At 39.5% G+C, this 24,712-nt stretch overlaps 1 protein-coding gene across 1 annotated transcript in view; it reads right to left on the minus strand.

Annotated features, from left to right (window-relative positions):
- Positions 1–24,712, minus strand: part of AOAH (acyloxyacyl hydrolase) — a 174,391-nt gene that overhangs the window by 115,672 nt on the left and 34,007 nt on the right. The window contains 2 exon segments of the mRNA XM_030308229.1: positions 11,428–11,527; positions 18,743–18,809. Of these exon segments, the coding sequence (XP_030164089.1) occupies positions 11,428–11,527; positions 18,743–18,809 (167 nt within the window).

Below are 24,712 nucleotides of genomic sequence, written 5' to 3' on the forward strand. Positions count from 1 at the left end.
GAAATAGTATTTTCAGGCACAAGTTTCTACCGTGAATAATTTTTAGTGATTGTGTTCTCTACTATCAATTATAGCAGCAGTAGATTTAAAAATTACAGAAAGTGCCTTTTGTTCACTTTACACTCTTGACAGCAGTGACAGGTTCCCACAAAGGAGAAAGCCCCTGGGAAGTGAAACGAAGACTTTAGATGCGTGTTTTTTATTGTCCAAGAGCAGGCATTATGCAGGGGTGGGGAGGTGTTGAGGGTGGGGGAAGATCACTGATCTATTCGGATCTTTTCTAAAAGTTCATTAGGACAGGTTTTTCCACACCTCTAAATTTAATTGTACAAGTTGATTCACAAATGGAGCCAGATTTGAGAGAAGCTCTCTCCAAGGATTTGACCACCCACTAGAGGCAGTGAGTACATAAATAACTGCCGAGTAAGGCAGACTAGTAGAGCCAAGAGAAAGGGGGGGAAAGTGCTTTGAGGTGACTTCAATTCAGTAAAAAGACAAAGGCAGGAAGCTCCTCTGTTTGTAAGGTTTTATCAAATAGTGTCATATCTGGCTTTTGGGTAGGATTTGCTCATCTATTATTGTATCTACATTCCGCTGTATCCTACAGTGGCTATTTTCCAATATGTAGGATAAGGCACACCAAAGCCCAATTTGATTTTCATGTTCTGACAATTCCCAGCTCTGAAGGGCATTTATGGTTTCTAGATGTGTGGAAAGAATGAAGTCAGTTCATCCCACTTTCTTCTTCCAGGGACAAGAGGGAGGGAAGGAAGGAAGGAAGGGAGGAAGGGAAGAAGGAAGGGAGAGAGGGAGGGAGGAAGGGAGGAAGGAAAATGTAAAAGAAAAAAGCCACTATATTTAAATCCATTCCCTTTGATCACTGAATATCTCTTCCTCATACTCATTTTACCATTAGCTAAATGTTTTTCTTTCCTATTAGTACCATCAATATATTTAATCATACTATCCACATCATTTCCCCAAGACAACACCTTTTTAAACAGCATTATTTTAAATGGCACTCTTCCCATCCCAATATTTTTTCCCCCTGACATTATTTTCATTGATTTTACCACCATCACCTCCAGCAGCATCAATGCGCACATACAGAGGTTCTTTCTTCAATGCTGCCACATCTGTGCCCAGGCATTGTCTATGCTGCATCTCTACACTTTATACCAACTCAGCCAGGCAGGGATTAACAGTTCTCATCCCACTTTAGAGATAAAAAGTCAAAGAGCCAGTGCTGGAATTGTCCAAGGCTTCACAACCAATACTTTTGTTTCATTTTGACTGTTTCTTCCCTAGCGTCTGTGTATGTGAGGAAGCTCTCCAGCGCTAGACTCTATGGGCTGTTCTTATTACAGGAAATTGTCCTACTTTTTAACCCCATGATTTCTAGCAAACCATTGGGTTAGTTAGATAGTGAGTGTGGTTCAGTCATTGGGTCGTTTTAGGCCAATTGTTTTGCAACATAATCCATCATTATTATTGTTGTTGTTGTTGTTTGACTATTATTCTGTTTGCATTCAGGTTGCTAGATAAGTCTTGCCCAAGGTTTCACAATTAATTTGTGTTAGTTTTCTACTTTGCTTAAAGCAACACAAATTTACTATTTCCTAGCGTGGAGGTCAGAAGTCTGGAATGAGTCTGAGGAAGCTAAAACCAGGTGCCAGCTGGGCTAACAGTCTGTAGTTTCCAGGGGGAATCTGTGGCCTCTGCAGTGTCTAATGGCTGCACCCCCTCCTCAGCTGATGGCCTCATCACTCTACTTCTGTTGTCATATTTTCTTCTCACATTCTGACCCTCCTCCCTCTCTCTTATAAGGAAGGACCCTTTTAATTACATCAGGCTGATCCAGATAACCCAGGATAATTTTCCCTCATTTACAGGTCTTTAACTTAATCACACCTGCAAAGTCCCCTTTTCCATGTAATGTAACATTCACAGATTCTGGGGATTACGACGTGGACCTCTTTGGAGGGGGAGCATTGTTCTGTGCACTATAGTGTTCATTCAACACATACTTATTAAATGATTAATGAGTACAGTGAGTTGTGCTGGGCTTTGGGGAAATTGCAGGGAACAGCATGTGTTTGGGGAATAAAACAGCTAGGTTATCTGTTCTCATGGAGTTTATATCTTAGAGCAGATGTTAAACAATAATTTTACAATTATGTAGTGTAATGTACAATTGTTTGATTATAACTGTAATACATTCTGAAAGGAGGAGGTATGATGAAAGACAAGAAGTTTGGAGGGTCTGGCTTAAGTTAGGGCATCAGGAATAGCTTCTCAGAGGAAATGACTTGTGAACTGAGTTCTAAAGTGGGTGACTAATTAGATGAAGACGAGGGTCAAGAGTGGATATTGGGAGACCACTGATTAAAACCTTAATATTTAACATATCTTTCAGAACTGTTCGAATTCGCTAGTCTTTCTTTTTCTTCCTTCCTTTCCTTTCTTTTCTTTGTTTCTTCCTTCCTTCCTTCCTTCCTTCCTTCCTTCCTTCCTTCCTTCCCTCCCTCTCTCCTTCCTTTTCTTTCTTTCTTTCTTTCTTTCTTTCTTTCTTTCTTTCTTTCTTTCTTTCTCTTTCTGTCATTAACTTTTCTTGAGCTTAGGGAAGAAAGAAGCATATGATGAAAAAAGAAATACTTATTTTTAAAAACTTTTTAAAGTAGGCAAAGAACACTTTCAAATCTTGAATACCATATAAGCATCTTTCTTAGGATCGTTTCTTCTACTTATCAGAAAAGGAAATTAAAAAAAATTAATGTTTATTTACTTTTGAGAGAGAGAGAGAGAGAGAGAGAGAGAGAGAGAGAGAGAGAAAACACAAGTGGGGGAGGGGCAGAGAGAGAGGGAGACACAGAATCCGAAGCAGGCTCCAGGCTCCCAGCTGTCAGCACAGAGCCCAATGACAACAGGGGCAAGGCCGGGGGGGTGGGGGAAGCAGTGGAGGAGCTAGAATTCAGGAGCTTGAGATCATGACCTGAGCCAAAGTGGGACACAACCAACTGAGCCACCCAGGCACCCCTCAGAAAGGGTAATTTAAATTTGCATTATTTCTGCTATATTTTGAAGATTTTTAAGGTCTCTATGAGTTTAATGACTGCCAGAGTAGTCTTTAAGCAAGTCTAAGTAGATAAATTCTCCAAGATTCCTAATATGGGCTTACACCAAAATGTAGCATGGAATCTCTATCGAGATACCGTGAAATGCCCAGAGAAATGATTCAACAGTAGACCGTACATCCAAGCACAGCATCTAATGCCTTCCTCTGTTCTCTTAGAGTTTTAATTCTCTCAGTCTTCAGGGAGCAATTTAATTTAGTGGCCTCTGATATTTATAGCCTTTCTGTTTCTGCGATAATTTCTTATCTAATGACCTTCAAAGGGTTTTGTAGAGGCAAAAGACATAAGAGATAGTTGGAATCTCATTTAATTTTCACTTTGTTAATTATGAGAAAAGGATCAGTATTTCCTCCTACAATTTTGGTTCTTTGATCTTCTTTTTCTGTAAACTAATTGTTTGTGGACTTTTCTCGACTTTTTTTCTTTTCAATTTTATATAAGCTCTTTGAATTATGGAAAAATAACTTTGTGTGGCATATTACAAAAACATGTTCCCAGTTTACCATTTTTTTAACTTTGTATATGGCAGGTTTTTTATTAGTCACATGTATTCATATTTCCCTTTGCAACTTTTGTGTCACAAATTACAAATAAAATTGTTTAGATTTTTCTTCTTTTATGGTTCCATTTTTAATGATTCAAACTTTAATTCATTTGGGATTTACTTTGCTATAAGAAATAAACATTGAGCTTAAATTTTATTTCCAAATGGCTGGTCTTTAGTTCCACTGAGTGAATAAACTAGTGTTGCACCACTGATCTGAATGTTATTTTTATCAAAAACAAGAATGTGTTTGGGTTTATTTTTAGGCAGTATATTTTGCTCCTCTTTAGGCTGACTCTTCCACATCTAGAAGGCCATATTCCCCTGTCATTTATCTCATTGTTCAAAATCTCCTGAGATGTTTAAATAGGAATTTTAAAAACATTGCCAAATAACTCCACAACCGACAATTTGCTTGAATATTGATTTCTCCTCTGTAAAATTAGGATAATAAAATAAGCTTGCAACTGTGTGGAAGGACTTTAGATGCTATATGACAAGTACCTAGGCCAGCTTTTGTTATTGTGTGTCACAACTTAAATTGTGTTTGCCATTTCCTTTTATTTTTCAGCCCCTAATGTGTGTCTGTCACACAATGGGGGCTTAGTAAAGGTATATTGCGAGAATAGAAGAATGACTGTGTATGCCTAAAAACCTATCAATTTCACCCAAGACCCTTTTGACCCTAGTACCATTTCTGATTTCAGTTGTCAAAGATATGATTGTCTTCTGGGCACAAATATGGGCTTATTAAGGGAGGTAGTCTGCAAAACTTTATTAACTCTTCCAGAGTATTCAGGTAGTACACACACAAGAATGCCCTCAAATTGTAGGTTACTCTTTCCTTGGAATATATGTTCCTTTCACAAGTAACATTTGATTGTCTAATAGTTTGCCAAGTCACAGTTAAAGATCAGCCATCATTCAAGAAGGAACTTTCTTTAACCTGAAACTGATGATCACAAAAATGGCTTCTTTATTATTTAATATTTTGTTTTCCCCTAAGCCTGGACATGTGAGAAAACACTCATATTATACAAAGTTATGATGGAGAACAGAGGAAGAGCAAATATAAGCTGGAGAGGTTGACCAGACAACCAAATAGGAAGAGAAGCTTAGTTATTTCTATTTAGTTTAGGCTTTGAGATATTAATTTGCTAGAATTGTCCATGACAGTAGCCATGGAGGCTCCAATGTAGTGATGATGACAGAGGAAGTAATTTTTTTCTCTTGTTTCCTTGTTTTTCCTTTTTTTCCTATTAAACTGAGAGCGCTGAATTTATTTTTAAATTCTGTAAACATACTCCTCCCCCCAAAAAGGCAAGTCATAATTATAATGTTGAGAGGATAAAGGCAGACTTTAGAGACTTGGGTCTTATAAAACAGAGATGGAGTAGAGAAATTTACCTAAATACACACACACACACACACACACACACCACCATATTGGACAAAATGGGATTCACTCAAAAAGTTTGGGGAAGATTAGATAACACATTTAGAAGCACAGTGTGAGCTCACAGAGCTAACTAAGCTCATCATTATGAACAGAAGGGCACTGTTGATTGTACCGAGTGAAATTTAGTGATTCATGAATCTTAGAAAATTCAACTTCCTATCCATTTGTAATCTTTCCTAAGCCTTACTACCTGAGATTTTCAATTAAAAGAGACACCAGATGTTTTATTCTACACTTAATGTTTAAAAAATTAAAGTAAGTTCCTGGGATCAGCTTTATTTCTCAGTTGAACAACAAGAATTTGTCATGTGACACTTTCTCATAAAAAGAGTGCAAACTTCCTCCTCCTCAAACCCTTTTATGTCAGCTTCATGGTAATTTGGGTCCCAAGGAAGCATGAATTCCCTGTCTATGCATACACCCCCACACACTCAGCATTGGAGAGCTCTGGTTCCAGCAGCAATCAGACTCATCCTGGAAAAGCCATTTCAAAGTTGGGATTGCTTTCCTAAGGCAATGGTTCTCCCTCACAGTGGTTTATTTTATTATTTTTTAAAATAATTTTTAACTTTTATTTATTTTTGAGAGAAAGAGTGTGTGGCTGCGTGCCCGTGTGGGGAAGGGAAAGAGAGAGAGAGGGAGACAGAATCTGAAGCAGGCTCTGCACTGCTTGAAAACCCTACATGGGGCTTGAAGTCACGAACCGTGAGATCATAACCTGAGTCGAAGCTGGATAATCAACCAACTGAGCCACCCAGGCGCCCCTAAAATAATTTTTAAAATTGGTTTTAATATGGTGTCTGCAGTAGAATCACCATTTGTGCAAGATGAGACAGGGAGATGAAGACAAATGAGAAATAACTGGGAAGTTTTTCATGGCTCAAAGATGACATCATTGATAGATGTCATCATTGATAGACTTAAAAAAAAAGATCATAATTGTATTTCATGTTTAACCCCAAATAAACTTTATGTAGTGCTTATTTGAAACAATATTTTATTTTTACATTGGAGTATGTTTAAGGTATGTGTTAGCGTATTTACATTTTACTTACATTTATGAATTTTTGTGTTTGAAATGTATTAAATACTCCGATTTACTGATTTCAAGTACTTAAAATATATTATGTGAAATAAATAGCAAAGTATCCTGAAATTTTACTCCATATCTGAATGACTCTTCAGTTTGGCATCAGCAGCCCTTCCTATCTGCCCCTTGTCTACATTTCCAGCCTCCCTCCCCCATCCCTCTCCCAGGGATAAATATGTCTATCTATGTTTCCTTTCCCAAATAGAGCTCAATCTGGCTACCTCTCTTCCTTTGCTTGAGACCCCTTGTTCTACCTGTGGTGTTTACATTGAACAAGCACAACTGGTAGAATGGAATCTTAAAGCAAATTCATTCTTGACTCCCCCTCCCACTGCCTCACAGAACTTTAAATGGGTTGGAGGCCCTGGGGAAATAAAGAGAATCTATCTCCACTAGAGCACACACTCTGAATATAATTCTCTTTTAATGTAGATCAAAGTGATGTGAAGTAGGTCTTGAGTATGCCTTTGAGATATCTGTGAATGTAGCATGTCCCTGCAGCTCAGGGGTGGTTAGGAAGGGCATCTGCTGCATGATGTAGGGTGTGCCTTGAGGATCTCAGTGTTAGGGGACCCAGGAGCGAACAGCATAAAGTGAAGGAGGCTCCACTCTTGACCCAATGGGTGCACTCTAACACTGATCTAACAAAGATGATTCAAGGTACACATGAAGGAACCACGTTTAATTTTCAGTGTCCAATTCCTGCTTATGCACACACACACATACACACACATACACATTCCAGCAGCAGGCAATGCCTTGTTTTGTATGCAAATGTAAAGGAGCATATAAATAATCCCCTCAAAGTAGGTAACACAAAACCATCTGGGTGGTCTTTACCATGCAGTCTGCGATTTTCTTCTTTCTGTTCCTTTCCTATCCTTGTCTTGTCCTCCTTTCCACCTCCCCTCACCTCCCCCACCCCCGCCCCAATCCTGGTACCAGCTGAACACTATAGATTGTTTCTTGCTCAGTTAATCATGGATGGCGTTTGTCATTTTGAGAACACAGTAGATAAAGGTATGAGCCGTGGCTAAAGGATTGGCAAAAACTGGGCTTGGAATGTCAACTGCACTGTAGATGATGAATAGGCAGTTTGCTGAGATCCCTAAATGTGATTCCACTTTTACTTTTGATCCTACCAACATCAGACTCCATTGCTCTGCACTGCTAGGTTCTGCCATGCCGGCTCCCTGGAGCAGAAAGGCCTCCTTCTTCCCTCCACCCTGCAGCATGCATTTCACAGGGGCAATGGCTCCTGCCACTTCATTTGTATTTTACCAGAATCGGAAACACACGCAAAGCAGGATACAAGCAGAGTCTCGCTTGTGAGGAATTACTGGCCTAGGAGCAGTGGTTCAATTAAAAGTAACTATACCCCAGGAGTAGCAGTGAGGCCTAGAGCACCATGGGGAAGAACTTGGGCTTTCAAGACAAACAGGCCCAGGGCTGAATCCTTTTATTGTCACTTATTAGCTGTGTAATCTGTTAATTTCTCCTGATCTCAATTTCCTTATCTGTAAAATAGACCCCTACCCCGCAAGAGCACTGTTGAATGAGATCACACGCGTCAAGGTCAGTGCTGATGGATTATGCAGATACCAGGCATGTGCCTTGCACAATGGAGACAGCAAAGACGGACAAGATGCAGAACTGCCACCTCCACACGCTTACATCTGAGTGAAGAAATCTATGTAAACTTCATATTTTAATATCTCTGGGCCTTCCTTTCCTCCTCTATAACATGCAGACAACAATAATACCTATCATAAGATTAAATGATTAATATATGCAAAGCATGTAGGGCAATATTGGCACGTTGTAGTATTTGAAAAGGAATTTAGGATGACGGTGGAGAACAGAGTTAAATTTTGTGGAGAGGCTTAGGAATCATTCTACAGAGAAGTTGACAGAGACATGAGCTTGCAGGACAGGCCTGGTCAGCTGGGTGGAAGGGATGATTGAGAACAAGGGTGCAGAGGTAGGAAGGTTAAGGTGAGCACAAGAGAGAGCCAGTCACTCTATCTTGGCTGCAGCAGGGGGTCCACAAGGATAATAGTGGAAGTCCAGGAAGGCTTTTGGAGAATCCTGAAATGCTAGGTGAAAATGTGTACCTAATTGTGTAGGCAATACTGAGATCATAAGCTGGGGGAAATAATATGATCAGAGATAGGCTCTGGGAAAATTACTGTGTCCATGAAGTAAGGGAAAGCAGAATTTCCGTCAGGGGTGCAAACAAGAAGCTAGTGGCACTTTGTTTATTCATTCAACAAATATTTCTTTGTTATGTGTGAGGCACCATCCTAGGTGTTGGGCTTACTGTGGGGAGCGAGGTGGAGTCTGTCCATGTGGAGGTTATATCCTAGTGGGAGAGATGGATAGACAGGCAATCACACGGGTATATCATTTAAAACAAGGCAGGTTCAGTGGAGGGACCTACAAGAGCTTTGACAAGAGGGGTATGTAAAACGAGTCAGGGATGGACTCCCTGAAGAAGCAACATATAAGGTGAGATTTGTGGGATGGGAAGTCCATCAAGGTGAAAGATGAGGGAGAAGGAGAAAATGCTTCCCACGTAAAGTCATTGAGTTGGAGTGACAAGATCAAATTTATCTCATAGAAAGGCCTTTCTATGGAAAATTTTTTGTGGAAAATTTTTTGGAAAGCAGGCAAGAGCAGAATTTGGTTGGACTAACTAGGAAGCTAGAGCAGGAATGACATCCAAGGATGATTGTGAGACACCTTCACGCCGGGATACCATTACACACCCAAAACACGATGAACCTTGCAAACAAAAGAAGCCAGACACAGAAGAACATACTCTATGATTCCATTTATATGACATTGAAGAACAGAACTTTATATGAATGAACTAATATGTGGTGAACGATTTTAGAACAGTGGCTACTTTGGGGGTGAGTATTGACTGGGAGAGTCGTGATGGAGGCTTCTGGCAACAGGCTGGAAATCACTTGCATCTTTAGTAGGTAGGTAATTCTACCCACTAATTCACACCTGCTTTGTACGTGTAATTTGTGTGCCAAGGAAATGAAAAGAAGGACTGATATACACCATCAAAAATACACACTCAGAGTGTAATGTTAAGGAGGAAAAATGATATATATAACATTATCATAACTCTGAAAAAATCAATATAGTAATATTATTTATTTACAAATTAAAAGGTAAACATACAACATTTTGATATTGGTTATTTCTGGTGGTGGGATTTCAGCTGATTGATGTGAAGAGACACCCCAAGAAGGATTTTCAGAAACGTAGCCAATTGTCAAGAGACTAAACCAACCACTGTCAGCAGGACAGGGATATGAATCCCAGTTCTAGTCTTTCCTAAGGGAGTGAGCTTCAGCAAATTACATAACCTCTTCAGCCTGGTTTCTGCAACTTTATAAAAGGGGTCATAATCAATACTGGTGCCTCTATCCCAGAACTGTTTGGGGGACTAAATAAAGTGAAGTGTAAACACAGTGCTACGTAGTGTAGTGAGTCCTCAGTAAATATTGCTATCAAAGAAATCTTGGAGGCAGAAGAGAGTGGAGCTGCCCACATTTGCATGGACTGCCCCTCTTCTCCAGGGCGCCTGTGGGGACGGGGATTTGAGGAGGAGGGCAAAGGTCCAGAACAGTGACTATGGAAACATCAAGCTGACCCAGGAGCATGCCCTGCTGGGGTGCAAGCTGAGCAGTTCTGGGGTGAAATACCCCCCACTCCATCTCAGCCAGCAAGGATGCTTGAAACACTCCCGAGTCAGGAATTGCAAAGGGTGTTGATGGAAAGACAAGGAAATGGTATTTCGAGGATAAACTCCATGGAGTACGAAAATAAAGAATGTCATTTTACATGGGATAGTTTAAAGTTGAACATTTTGTGACTATGTATAACTGTGGGTGTGATGTATATATAATGTGATGTTATTTAAGGAAATGACAAAAAACCCTTATCGTTTGCCTTTGTACATAGAGACACGTTTCTCTGTGCATTATCCAATAGCGAATATTATGATACAATATTTACATGCTATTTGAATTCATGAAAAAAAATTTTTTTAATTAAAAGTGCCTATCCCTTCTAGAAACCAGTGGATTCCAAAGCTTCTCAGGTGGAATTAGGGGAAATTTAATTGGCACATAGTCAATGACTGAGGAAGCACGTCATGGACACATGCTCCAGGTATTTGAATCTCTATCTTCCCTCTCAAGGAGACAAGCTTATGATAGTTAGGCAGCAACATCAGGTTCATTGGTTCAGGCCACAAAATATTAAACTGACTTTATTTCCTTGAGAATAAAAAGGAAATCACATACAAAACAGAAACCTACTGTGTAATACACAGAAAAACTACATTTCTGGGACAGGGGGCATAGAATTTTCTTTTATTTTATCATTTAATTTTATTTTTACAGGCAGATTCTGAAAAATCAATACTTTGAGGCAGAACTGGATTTAATATTATGCTCTCATTCAGAATGTGAGCTGAGAATTGTGTCAACATTTGCAGCCCTGTCCGCCTGCATTTCAATTGAAAATTGTCCAACATGATATAACACACACGGGGGGTTCTGAAGAGCTATCTCTGAATAATAATGATATTGATAATAATTATATTGGCTACCGTTTTTATCAACACTTTTTAATGTAGCAGGTATTGTGCTGAGCATTTTGGATGTATTAGCTCAACTGTTTCCCACAACAAACCTATGAGGGAGGTATTTTAGGCATTTTATTATACCCATGTTATGTGTGAGGACAATTAAGCTCAGACTAGGGTGACCAATGGCTCAGGTTTTCCCAGGATGTGAGACTTCAGTGCTTAGCCCAGGAAAGTCCTGGGCAAACTGGATGAGTTGGTCTCTGTGAAAGTGATCTGCTTGATTTTTTAAATAGCAGAAAGAGATTTAAGCTCTCTTCTTCTTGGCTGGTTAGATTTCCCACCTACTGCCAGCTGAGCTCTAGATTACAGTCTTTGATAGTTAAGTAGCCAAAACATTCTTTGGCAGCATGGGATGAGGGTCTAGGTTGAAACTGGGGAATATTATTTCACACGATGTAATTGGAAATGTCGTCTTGTCTCTCTCTGTCCCCCAACCGTTGAGCCAGTGAAGCTGAACCTCCTTTTACAACATGTCCAAAGGGCTTGCAGGTTACTGTAATCTGACATTCAAAGTGAAAACCCACTTACCTTGGGAAGTGGGTAGAGATGACACAATGGTTGGCCAGGGTCCTGCTTACAAAACTTCAGGGTGTGACACACCACATCAGCATTCATATCTGTGCTAAGCCTGGAGGGAAATGGGACAAAACAAAGGCTATTTAAGATCTCTCGGGCATTTAGGAAATAGAACCTATTTCAAAGGAAGGTAAATCCCCAGAATGGATTCTAGCATGGTCTTTGAGTCCAGCCTGGAGTAGCTGCCGGATCAAAACGATTTCCTGCCACGTTGCTCTCTTTTCTGTTTGAAATAAGGTCCTGGGGGGTGGGAAGGGGGCATGGACAGCACTGAGCTGTGGTCACCCTCTCACATGGGCACTGTGATTCTTTCCAGGAGAAGCTACAAATAAAATTGGGAAAAGAAAAATGGATAGGTGTATAATTTGATGGAAGGAATATTTTAAAGTTTGCTAGGTCTTACAGCAAAAAATCATTTATAATAAAGCCTTAACACCTAAAATTATTTTCTTAGGCATAATCCAAATCATGTTTCCCTTTATTTTATTTAATTTTTTTTAATGTTTATTTATTTTTGAGAGAGAGAGAGAGAGAGAGAGAGACAGAGTATGAGTGGGGGAGGGGCAGAGAGGGAGAGGGAGACACAGAATTTGAAGCAGGCTCCAGGTTCTGAGTTGTCAGCACAGCTCAAACCCATGAGCTGTAAGATCATGACCTGAGCCGAAGTTGGACGCTTAACTGACTGAGCCATCAGGTGCCCCAATCATCTGTTTCCCTGTAAAATAAATATATTTCTAGGGGTTCCTGGGTGGTTCAGTCAGTTAAGCATCTGACTTTGGCTGATGTTGTGATCTCACAGTTCATGGGTTTGAGCCCTGTGTTGGGAATCTCTGCTGTCAGCACGGAGCCCTCTTGGGATCCTCTATTTCCCTCTCTCTCTGCCCCTCCCTTGCTTATATGGGTGTGCTCTCTCTTTCTCTCTCTGAAAAATGGATAAATATTTAAAAAAATAATAAAGTAAATATATTTCTTTACCTTATGGGAGAAAATACAATATGTTTGACTTTCCACACCCCAGGATGGTGTAAGGAAAGTGCTCTTTAAACATTTTGGTTTATGTCTAGTTTGAAGGTGCTAACACAAACCTTCCATATGCATTTTCTACCTGACACTCCCAAAATTCTTCTTACCAAGAAGTATGAGTACCATGTGCTGCTTCAAATGAAGGAACAAACAGAGTATGGATTTTTAGTAACTTTTCCCAGTAAATCATTGATTCAAACCCAACCCAACCAACCAAAACAACAAAAAGAATCCACAAACATACGTTGGTCATACCTAGAGACTAATCTCGGAAAAACAGTTCTTGATTTTAGAAGATACTTTTTGGGATTTCTTCCCAGCTCACATGATCATTGAACTGACCCCCTTCTTCCACAGGGGTAGGTTCCTAGCAACTATGTTGTACTTACTCCCTATATCTTGGCCAGTTGATTGCACCTGATTTGATGACTGTTCAAGTAGGATCAGTCAGATTTTCTCCTATGGAAATTTGGAATTGGTATTAACAACTTCAACCTCATTCTGAGCTGTTCCCAGAATAATAGGAGCTATAGTAACTTGGGACTGTAATGTCATTTTCTGCCACATGGACTGAGAAGTTGAAAAGCTAATCTGTAGGATAGGATTCAGGGGTCAGAACCCAGTGTGTGCAGTGAGAAAGCCTGGGGAGAATGTGCCCCTGTATTCCTGGTGGCTTCCAAGTCCTGCTTCCATCCCTGTCTGAAGCCTGGTAAGATGGCTTCCCAAGCTTTTGTGAGTACCTGAGTTAAGAGGGAAAAAGAGAGTCATCTGTTTGGCTCCACGGTTCCTTGGTGAGAGGTAGAGGGGAAGGTAACTTAAAATATAAAAGGAGTTCACATCTTCTAAGTTGTGGGGCAAGCTGTATGTAGCAGATAAAGTTCATTAGCAAACTAATGTCTACCAAGGGTCAGTAAATCAGGAGAGGTGGCTGTTTTCACATATCTTTTCTCAACTTAATGGTTCATTTATTTAACTGATGACTGCTGTCTTTATGGGGGTTTGATATTTAGTGGACTCAAGAGGGTGATAAATAGGCTCTGCTTAACCTTTTTTTTTTTTTTCTTTAAACCCTACAGCCATCCCATCTGTGGTAATCCAGGACCACTAACTAATCATATGATATCCAAGACGCATTCTCTTTCTCTGCAAATAGAGCACAATTTCAAGTAAGTGAACTTGAATATGGGAGTGGAAATGAAAACCCCACAGACAGTGAGGTGGTCTCTACATTGAGGAATAGGAGAGGGGAACAGGCATATGGTGTTCTTCCCAGGGTCCTCTAAGATCAGATCTTTGTCATCAAAAGACTGAAAGTGAGAAGCGCTCCTTTGGACAAGAATAGAAAATGCTGAGCCTCATAAATCCAGACAAGTGTAAGACCATTAGAATGTGCAAGATGTAAGGAAGTGGCAAAATAGCACATGTGCTCTTTACCAATTGTGGGATAGAAAGCCTAGGCAACACATAAGATGTGAAATCCCTAGGAAATCTCCAAATTCAGAATATCCATTCCCACTCAACATTGTTTTCTTTTTCCCATAGTAGCAAAAAGACCAAAATGGTCACTTTTTAATTTACTTCCTTTTACTACCCTTACAGGTACAGAGGTGTGCAGGAATGAGGCATGTGGTGGGGCACTGGGGAGGAGGGAAGAGGCTTCAACACATTTGGCAGAGCTAATTAACAAGTCTAATTAAGATCATGGTAGAATGAAGTCAATGATGATGATCATCACCATAAATCAAAAGAAGGGAGCAAGGTCAGGGTTAATAGACAGAGTAACAGCCTATGGCAGGGAGTGAGGACAGGGACTTCCACACATGAAAGCTCTCAAATTTAGACCTTGACATCACTTTCAAAGAAAGTTTATATATTAACATATAGTCACAGAGATATATTCACAGCATTGAAAGAAGATCTTCCTTATGCAACTTAATACTTTTATCCCATTTCTGGACCACATGCACAGTGTACTATGAATTTATTCACTTCTATAAATCTTGTACAGTAGTCTCTCTTTTGCCTGTGGTTCTGCCTTCCATGGTTTCAGTAACTAGTAGTCAGCCATCGTCTGAAAGCAGATGATTCTCCTTCTAACATATCGTCAGAAGGTCAATAGCCACCTAACTTACCTCACAATGCCTACGTCATTCATCTTTCTTTATCTCATCACGTGGGCATTTTATCATCTCCCATCATCACAAGAAGAAGGGTAAGTACAGTGTAATAAGATATTTAAGAGATAGAGAGAGAGAGAGACACCACATTCACATAGCTTTTATTACAGTGTATTGTTTTAATTGTTTTATTTTATTATTGTTGCTAATATTTTCCTGTGCTTAATTTATAAATTAAACTATATCACAAGTATGTATGTATAGGAAAAAATAGTATATATAGTTCAGTACTATCTGGTTTCAGGCAACTACTTGGGGGGTCTTGGAATTTCCCCCCTCTGGATAATGGGGGACTGCTGTAATTATCTTGTGAATGGCACGGGTATTGCTTTGTGTTTGGGTGTCTAAAAACACATTAATTACATCTAAGGTGTACTATGTTATAAATCCTGTTTCACATTTTCTTCTAAAAAATGTTAGTAGTTTAGGCCCCCCATGATCTCTGAGACCTCCTAGTTTAGAATACAAGAGTTTATGATTTAGAGGAAAGCAGAAGTAAATCCCAGGAAGTAAGGTGAGATGTACAGAAGATAAGGATCAGGCTTGCTATGGCAACCAATGGCACAATGGAGGTCAAGACCAGGCAGAGGAAGACCCAGCACCTGGCTAAGACCTAGCACTGGCTAGGATTGGCCGCTCCTGGAAGCAGCCCCTCCCTGTATGATCCAGGTTCTTGGGGGAATGCCTGAGTGCTCAGGTGACTCACTTCCCAACAACATCCTGTGGCTTGCCCATGGGTAGGAAATGTAATTGCTGAATAATTAGTCCATGAATCATTGATAATTGACTGGTGTGAAATAATGAGGAGGGATGCCTTCTGGGTTAGAAAACACATTTAATACTGGAAGCCTGAAATTGAGGTAAAACTAAACCATAAGATTGTCATTTTCAGCACTTATATCAACCCCAAACTGTATGTGATTGATTAAAAAAAGTTGTAATAAGAGCACACCATAAGAGGAGAAATGTCTATCAGCAAACACCTAACACAGGTACCGGAAAATTCCTTGCAAACAAAACTAATGGTAGACAGAACCATGAAGGGGGATCATTTATTATACCTGTCTTTCTTCAAATGGCCCACCCCTACTACTGAGAATTAGTTGTCTCGTGACTTTGAGTCATCACAAAGGAAAAAAATGTCTCCCTTCCCCACCACGTACTCAGAGAGTGGCCCTCTGTTTTGGTGACTTGCTGGGCCCATTCTTCTTTAACACCTTGTGTTAATTTGCTGTTATTTGAGGTGGGACTGTTGTTTGTACAGTTCAAATCTGTAGTACCTAGGACAGTGTCTTGTCTGTCCTCTCTCATCTTTGCCTTAAATGTCTCTTACACTTGCCACTCTGGCCAACTACAGAAGAGCAATGGGTTTCTTAATCAACCCAGGCAATGGCCCTTTCACTCCCAGCATGCTTGGTAGCTAATCTCTGGCTCCCCCTTTTGGGTATCTGCATGCACTCTCCTCTTTAGCTTCTCTGACTTTTTTCCATGTACCTCTCTGGTTCCATGATCTAGGCCCAACAGAACCTCTCCGCCAAGCTGACGTTTCTGCCAGAGCACCTAGTTCATAATAGGTATATAGGCAGATTCAATAAATAGGCTAAAAAGTTTTTCTTTTCCTGTTTTAATATGTTCAACCAATTTCTTTGGAGCTGTCTAGTCATATCATCTGCAGTGATAATTTTGTTCTTTTAAAATAATTAGTTCAACAAACATTTATTGAAGGACTTCAATATATATTGAAGGCTCAAATATAGCACCAAGCCCTGAAGATACAAAGCCCTCTCCTTCTCCTCCTTCCCTCCCTTCCTTCCTTCTTTCCACATACTCAGTATTTTGCTAAGTATCTGGAGATACAGAGATGAATGAAATGCATCTCAGAAGGTTTTCAATCTAGTTAGCAACTCAGAAAAAGTAAATGGAGAATTAAATTACAAACAGATGTGGTAAGTGCTGTGCTAGGGGTTTGCACAGGATACCAGGAATGTGTGTGTGTGTGTGTATGTGTGTGTGTGTGTGTGTTGATGGTAGTGGGAATATCATCTGTCTTATCCCACCCTAAGGGCTAAGGTCAGGCAAGCTTCCAGAGGAAGTGACCTTGGAACTGAGGTCTAAAGAAGTAGAATTTGTCTGGGGTAGAGGTTTTGAATGAATCAAGCATGGGGGAACATCTTATGCAAAGGTCCTGAGGCAAAAACCTCTTGGTGTGGATGGGGAGTTACAAGTGGTTTGGAATGTGGTGTGCTGTGGAACAGCCAGGGATAGTCTGAAAATGTCCTCAAGGACTGATTTATAAATAGCCTTGTGTATGTGGCTAAGGAATCCTGCAAATAGTGTGAAGACTGATGAATTTTGTTAGTGCCATATTAGTTTGGCATTTAAAATATATTTGGCCAGCTACAATGTGGATTATTGACTTGTGCCAATGGGCAAGTCTGGAGTCCAGTTAGGAGGCAGTAACAGGAATAGAAGTATGAGCTAAAAAGAAATGGTCCCTGCCTTCCCAACACTTGCACTCAGCGGCTCATGAGAAATCATTTACCATAATAGCGTGAGATACATATTAATAGAGGCAGGTGCACAGCATGACCAAACACTTTGGACTTTATGCTTTTAAGCTCCTTTTGTCTTTAAAATTCTGCAACTCTAGGCTACCTAGTTGTGGGGAATGGTGCTTCTGAGCCTATCTGTTTTGAGGCTAATGGCATATAAAAGAGGAACCACATAAGAATGTTCATTTTAACACTGTTCACAAGAGAGAAAACCAATAAACAACTTAAAAACCCATCAGTGGGAGAGTGAAGGAATAGATTCTTGTAGAGACACAATGGAATATTCCATACAGGCAGAGTGAGTGAATTATAGCAATGACACAACATTATGGATGAATCTTAGACATATAAACCCAAGTTGTAGGTCCCATAGACATATAAACCCAAGTGGTAGGTCCCCTAGACATAGGAACTCAAGTGGTTAGTCCCGAAAGATTACATACAATGTGATACTGTCTTTATAAATTTAAGAAATGACTAAAACAAGGTATATTTTAAAGAAATATATATAATAAGTACATTAAAATTCTAATTATTTTATGTAATTATATATTACCATTAATTATAATTATTAATCATTAATACCTCAATTCATTGATATTTAATTAAGATTAATTTTCCATATTACATATTGACACATATTTCTTATATATTATTATACATAAATATACATAAATTTAACATATTAACATAACTGTGTGTGTGTGTGTGTGTATAAACTATAGAAAAAAGAAAACAAGAGAAAGATGAGCATGGGATTTATTACTTGGGTAGAAAAAAGCATGAGAATGAATGAAAGAGGGACTGGGTGGTTAGAGTAAGTTATAACCAAGGTCCTAGATTTAGTTTTGGGTGGTAGGTTTGGATGCTAATTACATTATTCAAAATAACTAAGTAACTAACTAAATAAAAAATATAAGAAAGTCATGTATGGATTCTTGTTGAGAAAATGTCATGAACAAGACGGAATAGGATTTATCTCATCCAGTGACCTTGAGCTCAAAAAAGAAAGACAGAGAAGAGAAAGAAGGAAGCAAACATGTGATAATGGCACACGCAGGGGATCCTGAGAGGCAAGGGCTGGGGCTAGGGAAGTAGGGAGGGGCCAGGAAACCCATGAGGGAGGACAGAGGAGAAGAACCTAAGATGATGTGGCCTTGGAACCCAGCTGGGATTGAAGGGAAAGACTAGTACACTTTGGGGAGCTCAGGGTAAGGGGCCAAATGCCTGGGTCTGGACAGTAGGATCTAGTCACTTGTTATAAAATTTCTTCTGGAAGGCTCTTGAGGAGAAATAAAGCCAGATTCCATACTGTAATTCAAGGGGAGCCTTTGCCTCAAATGATAGTGGACCTGAGTCAGGTTTGAATGTTCCACTATTAACAAGAACAGGAACACAGCTCAAGTCCTTGTTCAGTGAGTACATCCTGCTGGCAGAGGAGTCAGCTGCCTCTCAGCTTTCCTGTTTCACCCATGTCCCAGCAACTGAGTAAGGTCAACGTGCCAGCATACTCACAGTTTTATGATGTCTGGTCCAAACATTTCTATCACTAAATAGCAGGTTGTCTTCAAGAACAGCTTTTCTAAAAAAAAAAATAAATAAAGAAGGGGAAATAGATTATTTTCATAATCATCTTTACTAAGAATTGATGATAGATGATTAATTTATCATTGATTCCAGCGATTAATTATAAGGGTTTGAGGGAAATGTTACAGTTAATGTATATTCATTATTTCAGGTTTATGTGAATGCTACTTTGTTTACAGTACATGACAAAGATTACCAGTTTATTACAGTTAAATTTGGGGGTTTTATTTTCTTTTGTACAGCAAGGAATGTCTGAATGTTGGTGAAGATCTCCTTTGTTGAAATAAAAGAAACAGGACTCCCGTTAAAGTAAATAATTTAAAATATAGCTTTGCTAAAAATACTCTTTTCTGGTGTTCATTTGGGAAAAAAGATTTCACTTTGCCTATTTAGTTTTTGCTGTTAGTATTCCAGAGATCAAAAGAGATGGTCAAAATGTCCCTACACTGCCATCTTCACCAGAGATCACACACACACACACACACACACACACACACACACACACACACTAACAAAGCAATCTCCTTCCTCTCCATTGTGAGAGTACAGGGATGCTTTGTGAATTGATCAGTTTGCACAATGAAGCCTGTTTATTCTCTGGTCCTGTTTTTCCAGTTTGTAAGTCCACTGTGGAGCCTTGGGAATTAGGACCTTAGCACAATTAGGACAGATGGGCTGTCCTGGGAAGAGATGGGAGTCTCTCTCTGATGAGAATTTATCTCGTCATGCTCATCTCAAACTGCACTACCCACACCTTGCTTGGAGGGTAGGGTAGTAAAAGAATAGGATAAGTATGGGAAACACTGTCTGGTACTTCATTTTTACTCACTAGTAAATAATGTAAATATTATTGTTATATTACAATAGATCTATTCATAGGACCTTTTTTCCTACAATAAAGCAATGACTTCAAACACGTTGCATTTGAAGTAGGAACTTAAAATTATATCCCCACGTTGACTTTACAGAAGTGAAAAGAACCATGGGGGAATACTATGACACTGCATGACCGCACCTTAGTTAACTAGATGAGATGGACAAATTCCTAGAAAGACAAACTGCCAAAATTGACTCAAAAATAGACAATCTGGATAGATCTATAACAAGTGATTGAATTAGTAATCTAAAGCTTCCCACAAAGAAAAGCCCACAACCAGATGGCTTCACTGGTGAATTGTACCAAACACCTGAAGAAAGCATCTGAATAGGTTTTCTCCAAAGAAGATATATGGATGGCCAATAAGCACATGAAAAGATGCTCAACATCTTTAACTATTAAGGAAATGCAAATCAAAAACAAAATGAGATACCACATCATACCCACTATGATATGCTATCATAAAAATGACAGATAATAGGGGCACGTGGGTGGCTCAGTTGGTTGAACGTCTGACTTTGGCCCAAGTCATGATCTCACATCATGAATTTGAGCCTCACTTTGGGCTCACTGCTGCCAGGGCAGAGCCTGCTTCGGATCCTCTGTCCTTTTTCTCTCCACCCTTTCCCCACTCATGCTCTGTCTCTCAAAAAAAAATTTTTTTTTAATGACAAATAATAGCAAGTATTGATTTGGAGAAATTAGAATCTTCATACACTGCTGGTGGGAACATGAAATGGTGCAGCCACCTTGGTAAATGGTCTGACATTTCCTCAAATTGTTCAACATGGGGTTACCGCCATGATACAAATCCACTCTTAGGTATATACCCCAAAGAATAACAAATATATATAAACACAAAAACTTGTGCATAAATGTTCACAGTGGCATTATTTAAAATAGCCAAGAAGTGGAAACAATTCAACCCAAATGTCCATTAACAAATGAATGAACAAAATGGGCTACATCCATACAATAGAATATTCAGCTGTGAAGAGTAATGCAGGTCTGCTACATGCCACACATGGATGGACATTAAAAACATTATGCTAAATGAGAGAAACATAATTCCATTGATATGAAATGTCCAGAAGAGGCAAATGCCTAGGGACAGAAAATAGGTTAGTGGTTGTTTAGGGCTGGGGAGGATGGATAAGGACAACTTAGAGGTGTGAGGGTCCTTTCTAGTGTGCTGAAAGTGTTCTAAAATTCACTGTGGTGATAAATGCACATCTCTGGGAATATACTAAAAGCCATTGAATTATACATTTTAAATGGATGAACTGCAGAAGGCGAGAGAGAGAGAGAGAGAGAGAGAGAGAGAGAGAGAGAGACTCTTAACTTGGCTTCACACCCTGGGCAGAACCCAACCCAGGCTCGATCTCACAACATGAGATCGTGATCTGATCCAAAATCAAATGTCAGATGCTTAACCAAATGAGCCACCCAGGTGCCCCCTCAATAAAAAGGTTCTAAAATAAAAACCTCTGTTTCCCCTGGGTGCTCCTTTACAGGGTCAGTGCAATGGAGAGTATCAAGAATCTATGATGTCATAGGATTCAGAGACCTGATTTCAGCATCCATGGACCTGCTTCTGACCTTTGATTGCTTATCCCTTCTGGGTTTCCGTTTCCTCATCTGAAAAATGTGGGAATGGAATTCAGTCTCCTTCACTAGACCATCTAGGGAGTTTGGAGAATTATGTAACAGATATTGAAAATTACATGAATTGGCAAAGCACTCTGGAAGCCAGTTTCAAGTATGGCCAATGTAGAACTAGTTGAACCAAAAGCTGGGCAATATTTACTCTTGCAGTACTGCTTGAAAGACAGAGGAAATTCATCTTCTTTCTGGTACAATAAGAGATGTTGGGGTGTATGTGTATTTTCTTAGAACCTTGTTTTGTTCAGGTTGAAATGAGTGGCTGCAAGTTTTCCTCGCTCTCTGAGTAGGACCATCTGAATGATCAATTTCTCAGACAGATTCAGTGATCATTTCTCAGATGGCTTCTGCAGTGGTTAAGAGGGAGAGGCTCCTGGAGCAATGGAATAAGAGATGGCCCCTTGAGAGCTAAATTATAGATCAGCACAGAAAGGTACAGAGTGGAGATGTGCCAAGCCTCCAGAGCAAGCCAGATAGGGCCCAGTCAGCATGATCAGATGCCACCTCACCGTTACTGATACAACCACAGAAAAGACTGGTACTAACATATTGCTAGTCACCTATCTGATATGAAATGTATACAGTTAAACCATCTGTGACCAGCAAGGTACAGAGCATTGAGTTTCTACAGTGTCAAACAGACTTGGAACAGCATAGGAGGGGGAAAAAAGTGGCCATTTTCAAGGGCAAAGGAGGGTGAAAAAGGAGCAAGTGAGCAGTTGTCACACATTAGATGTACACATGTGTGTGTAAATGAAGCCCAGGACATTCTAGGTTGTAAGTCACCTTCATGTTTTCCATGACGAAGTTTCTCATAAGACCCTTTGGAGGGAGTGTTTATGTTTACTCTCCTTCTGCTCTCCTTCTAGAGAGTTATGTTTACTCTCTAACTAGTTCCTACTAGTTTGCTTGTAGACTTTCAGAACCTAAGAAACATGAGGAGAGTTGCCTTCCTTGTTTTAAATCTACGTGTGTTTTTAACTATCATATTCCACGAAGATAAGATTTTTGCATAGGTGACCCAAGAAAGTGAAGTTCTAACCAGGCTCTCAGGGCATATGAGTCTGCTAACCCCTAGTGAGAATGATTCCATTAATCATTTTTCCATTAACAATTCTGATATTCTTCCAAGGTGTTTACTAATGAGAGCCAGAGGCAAAAGCAGCAGGTGAAACTGAAGGTCGGTAATGCTTCGCACAATTCAAAAAAATCGTCTTCCCAGGCAAAGAAAGGCCAGCCTGATTTACTGAGTGATTATTCTCAAGAATGTCGCTTACATGCTTTCAGACCGCTAAGGTTATGTCTTCTGAACTAGTTCTGCTTTGGAGGTAAAAGCAATACTATTTAAAAATAATAACTGTGTGTTGAAGTGTGTAATTTCACTTCCTCTGTCCCCCATTCTCCTGGCACACCAGGCAGAAAGCAATACAGGATGCAAATAGGCACTATGGCTCAGGCCCATTTCGTTTTCAAGAAGGAGAAATCCTGAGCTAGGAGGCAGACTATCTTTGTCACCCTCTACAGTTTGCGTGACCATCCTACACACAAATGTACAAAATACATTTATAAAATGGAAACAGTAATGCCTGCCATGCCTTTATGCATGTCAGGTGAAAGAGCTTTTAAGCTGAACTGAATATATTATCTCTATCCACAGGTAAAATATTAATTAATAACATGAAAACAACTGCAAGCGCCATTCTTAATCCTTTGAAATTCCTCCAGTTGAAAGGAAACCCACCACTGGAAACTGAAATACCAAGTTCGCTTCTCTTGGGAAGGCGTCAACTTTTATTTGACCAGAATCTGACTTTCAGCCTCTTATTCGCCTTAGCAGACTCTGAAGTTTCCTGTGATGAGTCAGAAGGAGCCAAGACGGTACCTTGCATACCAGCGATCTTGGTCCATGTTGTTTTTCGTTTTGCTAGTATAGTAGGTGAAGATAATTTAGGAAGAAGGATTTTTGCTGAGCCTTTCATTTTTGAGCAACATAACTTTGCCTAAATAAAGAACAAAACTGGGTGTCTCCACAAACCCCAAAACACAGTTAGGCAAGGATAAACCACTCACATCCGCAAGACATGTGGGTTATCAACATCTGGGTGGGAGAAAGTAAAGGGAAGCAATAGAATACCAGATAAACCTGAGAATGGGGGCATCTCCAAATAGTACATAGGTATTGCCTAGAAAGTATGGTGGGCCAATTAAAGAAGGGAAGCTGAGACTGGGTGGGGTTTTGGCCACTGTGATGGCAGATGACTACAAGGGTCTTAGGGGTAGAAGGACTAAGGGGCTGGCATGGCCAGGGATCTATAATTTCTAGAAACTGACCTACCAGAGATTCCTTTTAGGATGGCATCCATGCTGAGGAGAAATTGCTGGGTTTGGAAACAAAACTGAGCTGGAGAGAAGCAAAGGAAAGAAAATCCAGACAAAAGTGGTCAAGGGAATAGTCAGAAACACCAAAAGTATGCTCCCGTGTGTGTGTGTGTGTGTGTGTGTGTGTGTGTGTGTGTGTGTTTTCACACTACATAAGAACAACAGAAAAAAGTTCTGTGCATTTAGAAATGTACCCTGAACCACTTCTCTTTTTAAGAGTTTTAGAAAACTAATTTCATATAAAAATGAGCAACAGAAATGTATCTAGGTCAACTCCCATACAAAGTTATTATAAGAGAAAAAAGAATAAGGAACAGAATCCCATCCCTATAGAGAGCAAAAACATGCCAGAAAGTCAAGTCCAAAAAAGGATTAAAACATAACATAGTATTTCAAAATGAGCTAAGAAGCATTAATAAAATGCTTTAAGTCATGAAAGAACAACAGAAATCAAAATTAGAAAACTCAGACATGGACTAAAAGAACACAGGGAAGAATACAAGATTATAAGAGGAATGAAATCTAAACCAGAATGAACACAAGAAGTGAATACAACAGCTAATGTCTTAAGAAAAACTTTCAAGATAAAAAATAAATGAAAGGATAGTAGTATTCAAGCAATAGGCAACATATCAAGGTTAGGCAAAGAAGATTCAAAATATGGATACTAGAAATCCCTGAAAAAGAAAACCAAATCAAGGAAACTGAACAAGTAAACAACTTTTCTGAAATTATTTAAAAATGTATTTGAGAGCATACTGCATGCCTGAGAACATCAATATACCACAACAAACACTGAAGCATATTCTAGTTAGATGACTGAATTTTATAGAAGAAAGGAAAAAAACCTCCTTTGAACTTCTAGGCAAAAACAGCAAGTGACTTATAAGAAAAAGGAAATTAGATTATCAGTAGGCTCTTTAAAGACACATTTAAGATACTTAGAGAAAGAAATTATATGGCAAGGATTTATGTATCCA

Source organism: Lynx canadensis, chromosome A2 (assembly GCF_007474595.2).
Source record: "Lynx canadensis isolate LIC74 chromosome A2, mLynCan4.pri.v2, whole genome shotgun sequence".
Classification (NCBI taxonomy): Eukaryota; Metazoa; Chordata; class Mammalia; order Carnivora; family Felidae; genus Lynx; species Lynx canadensis.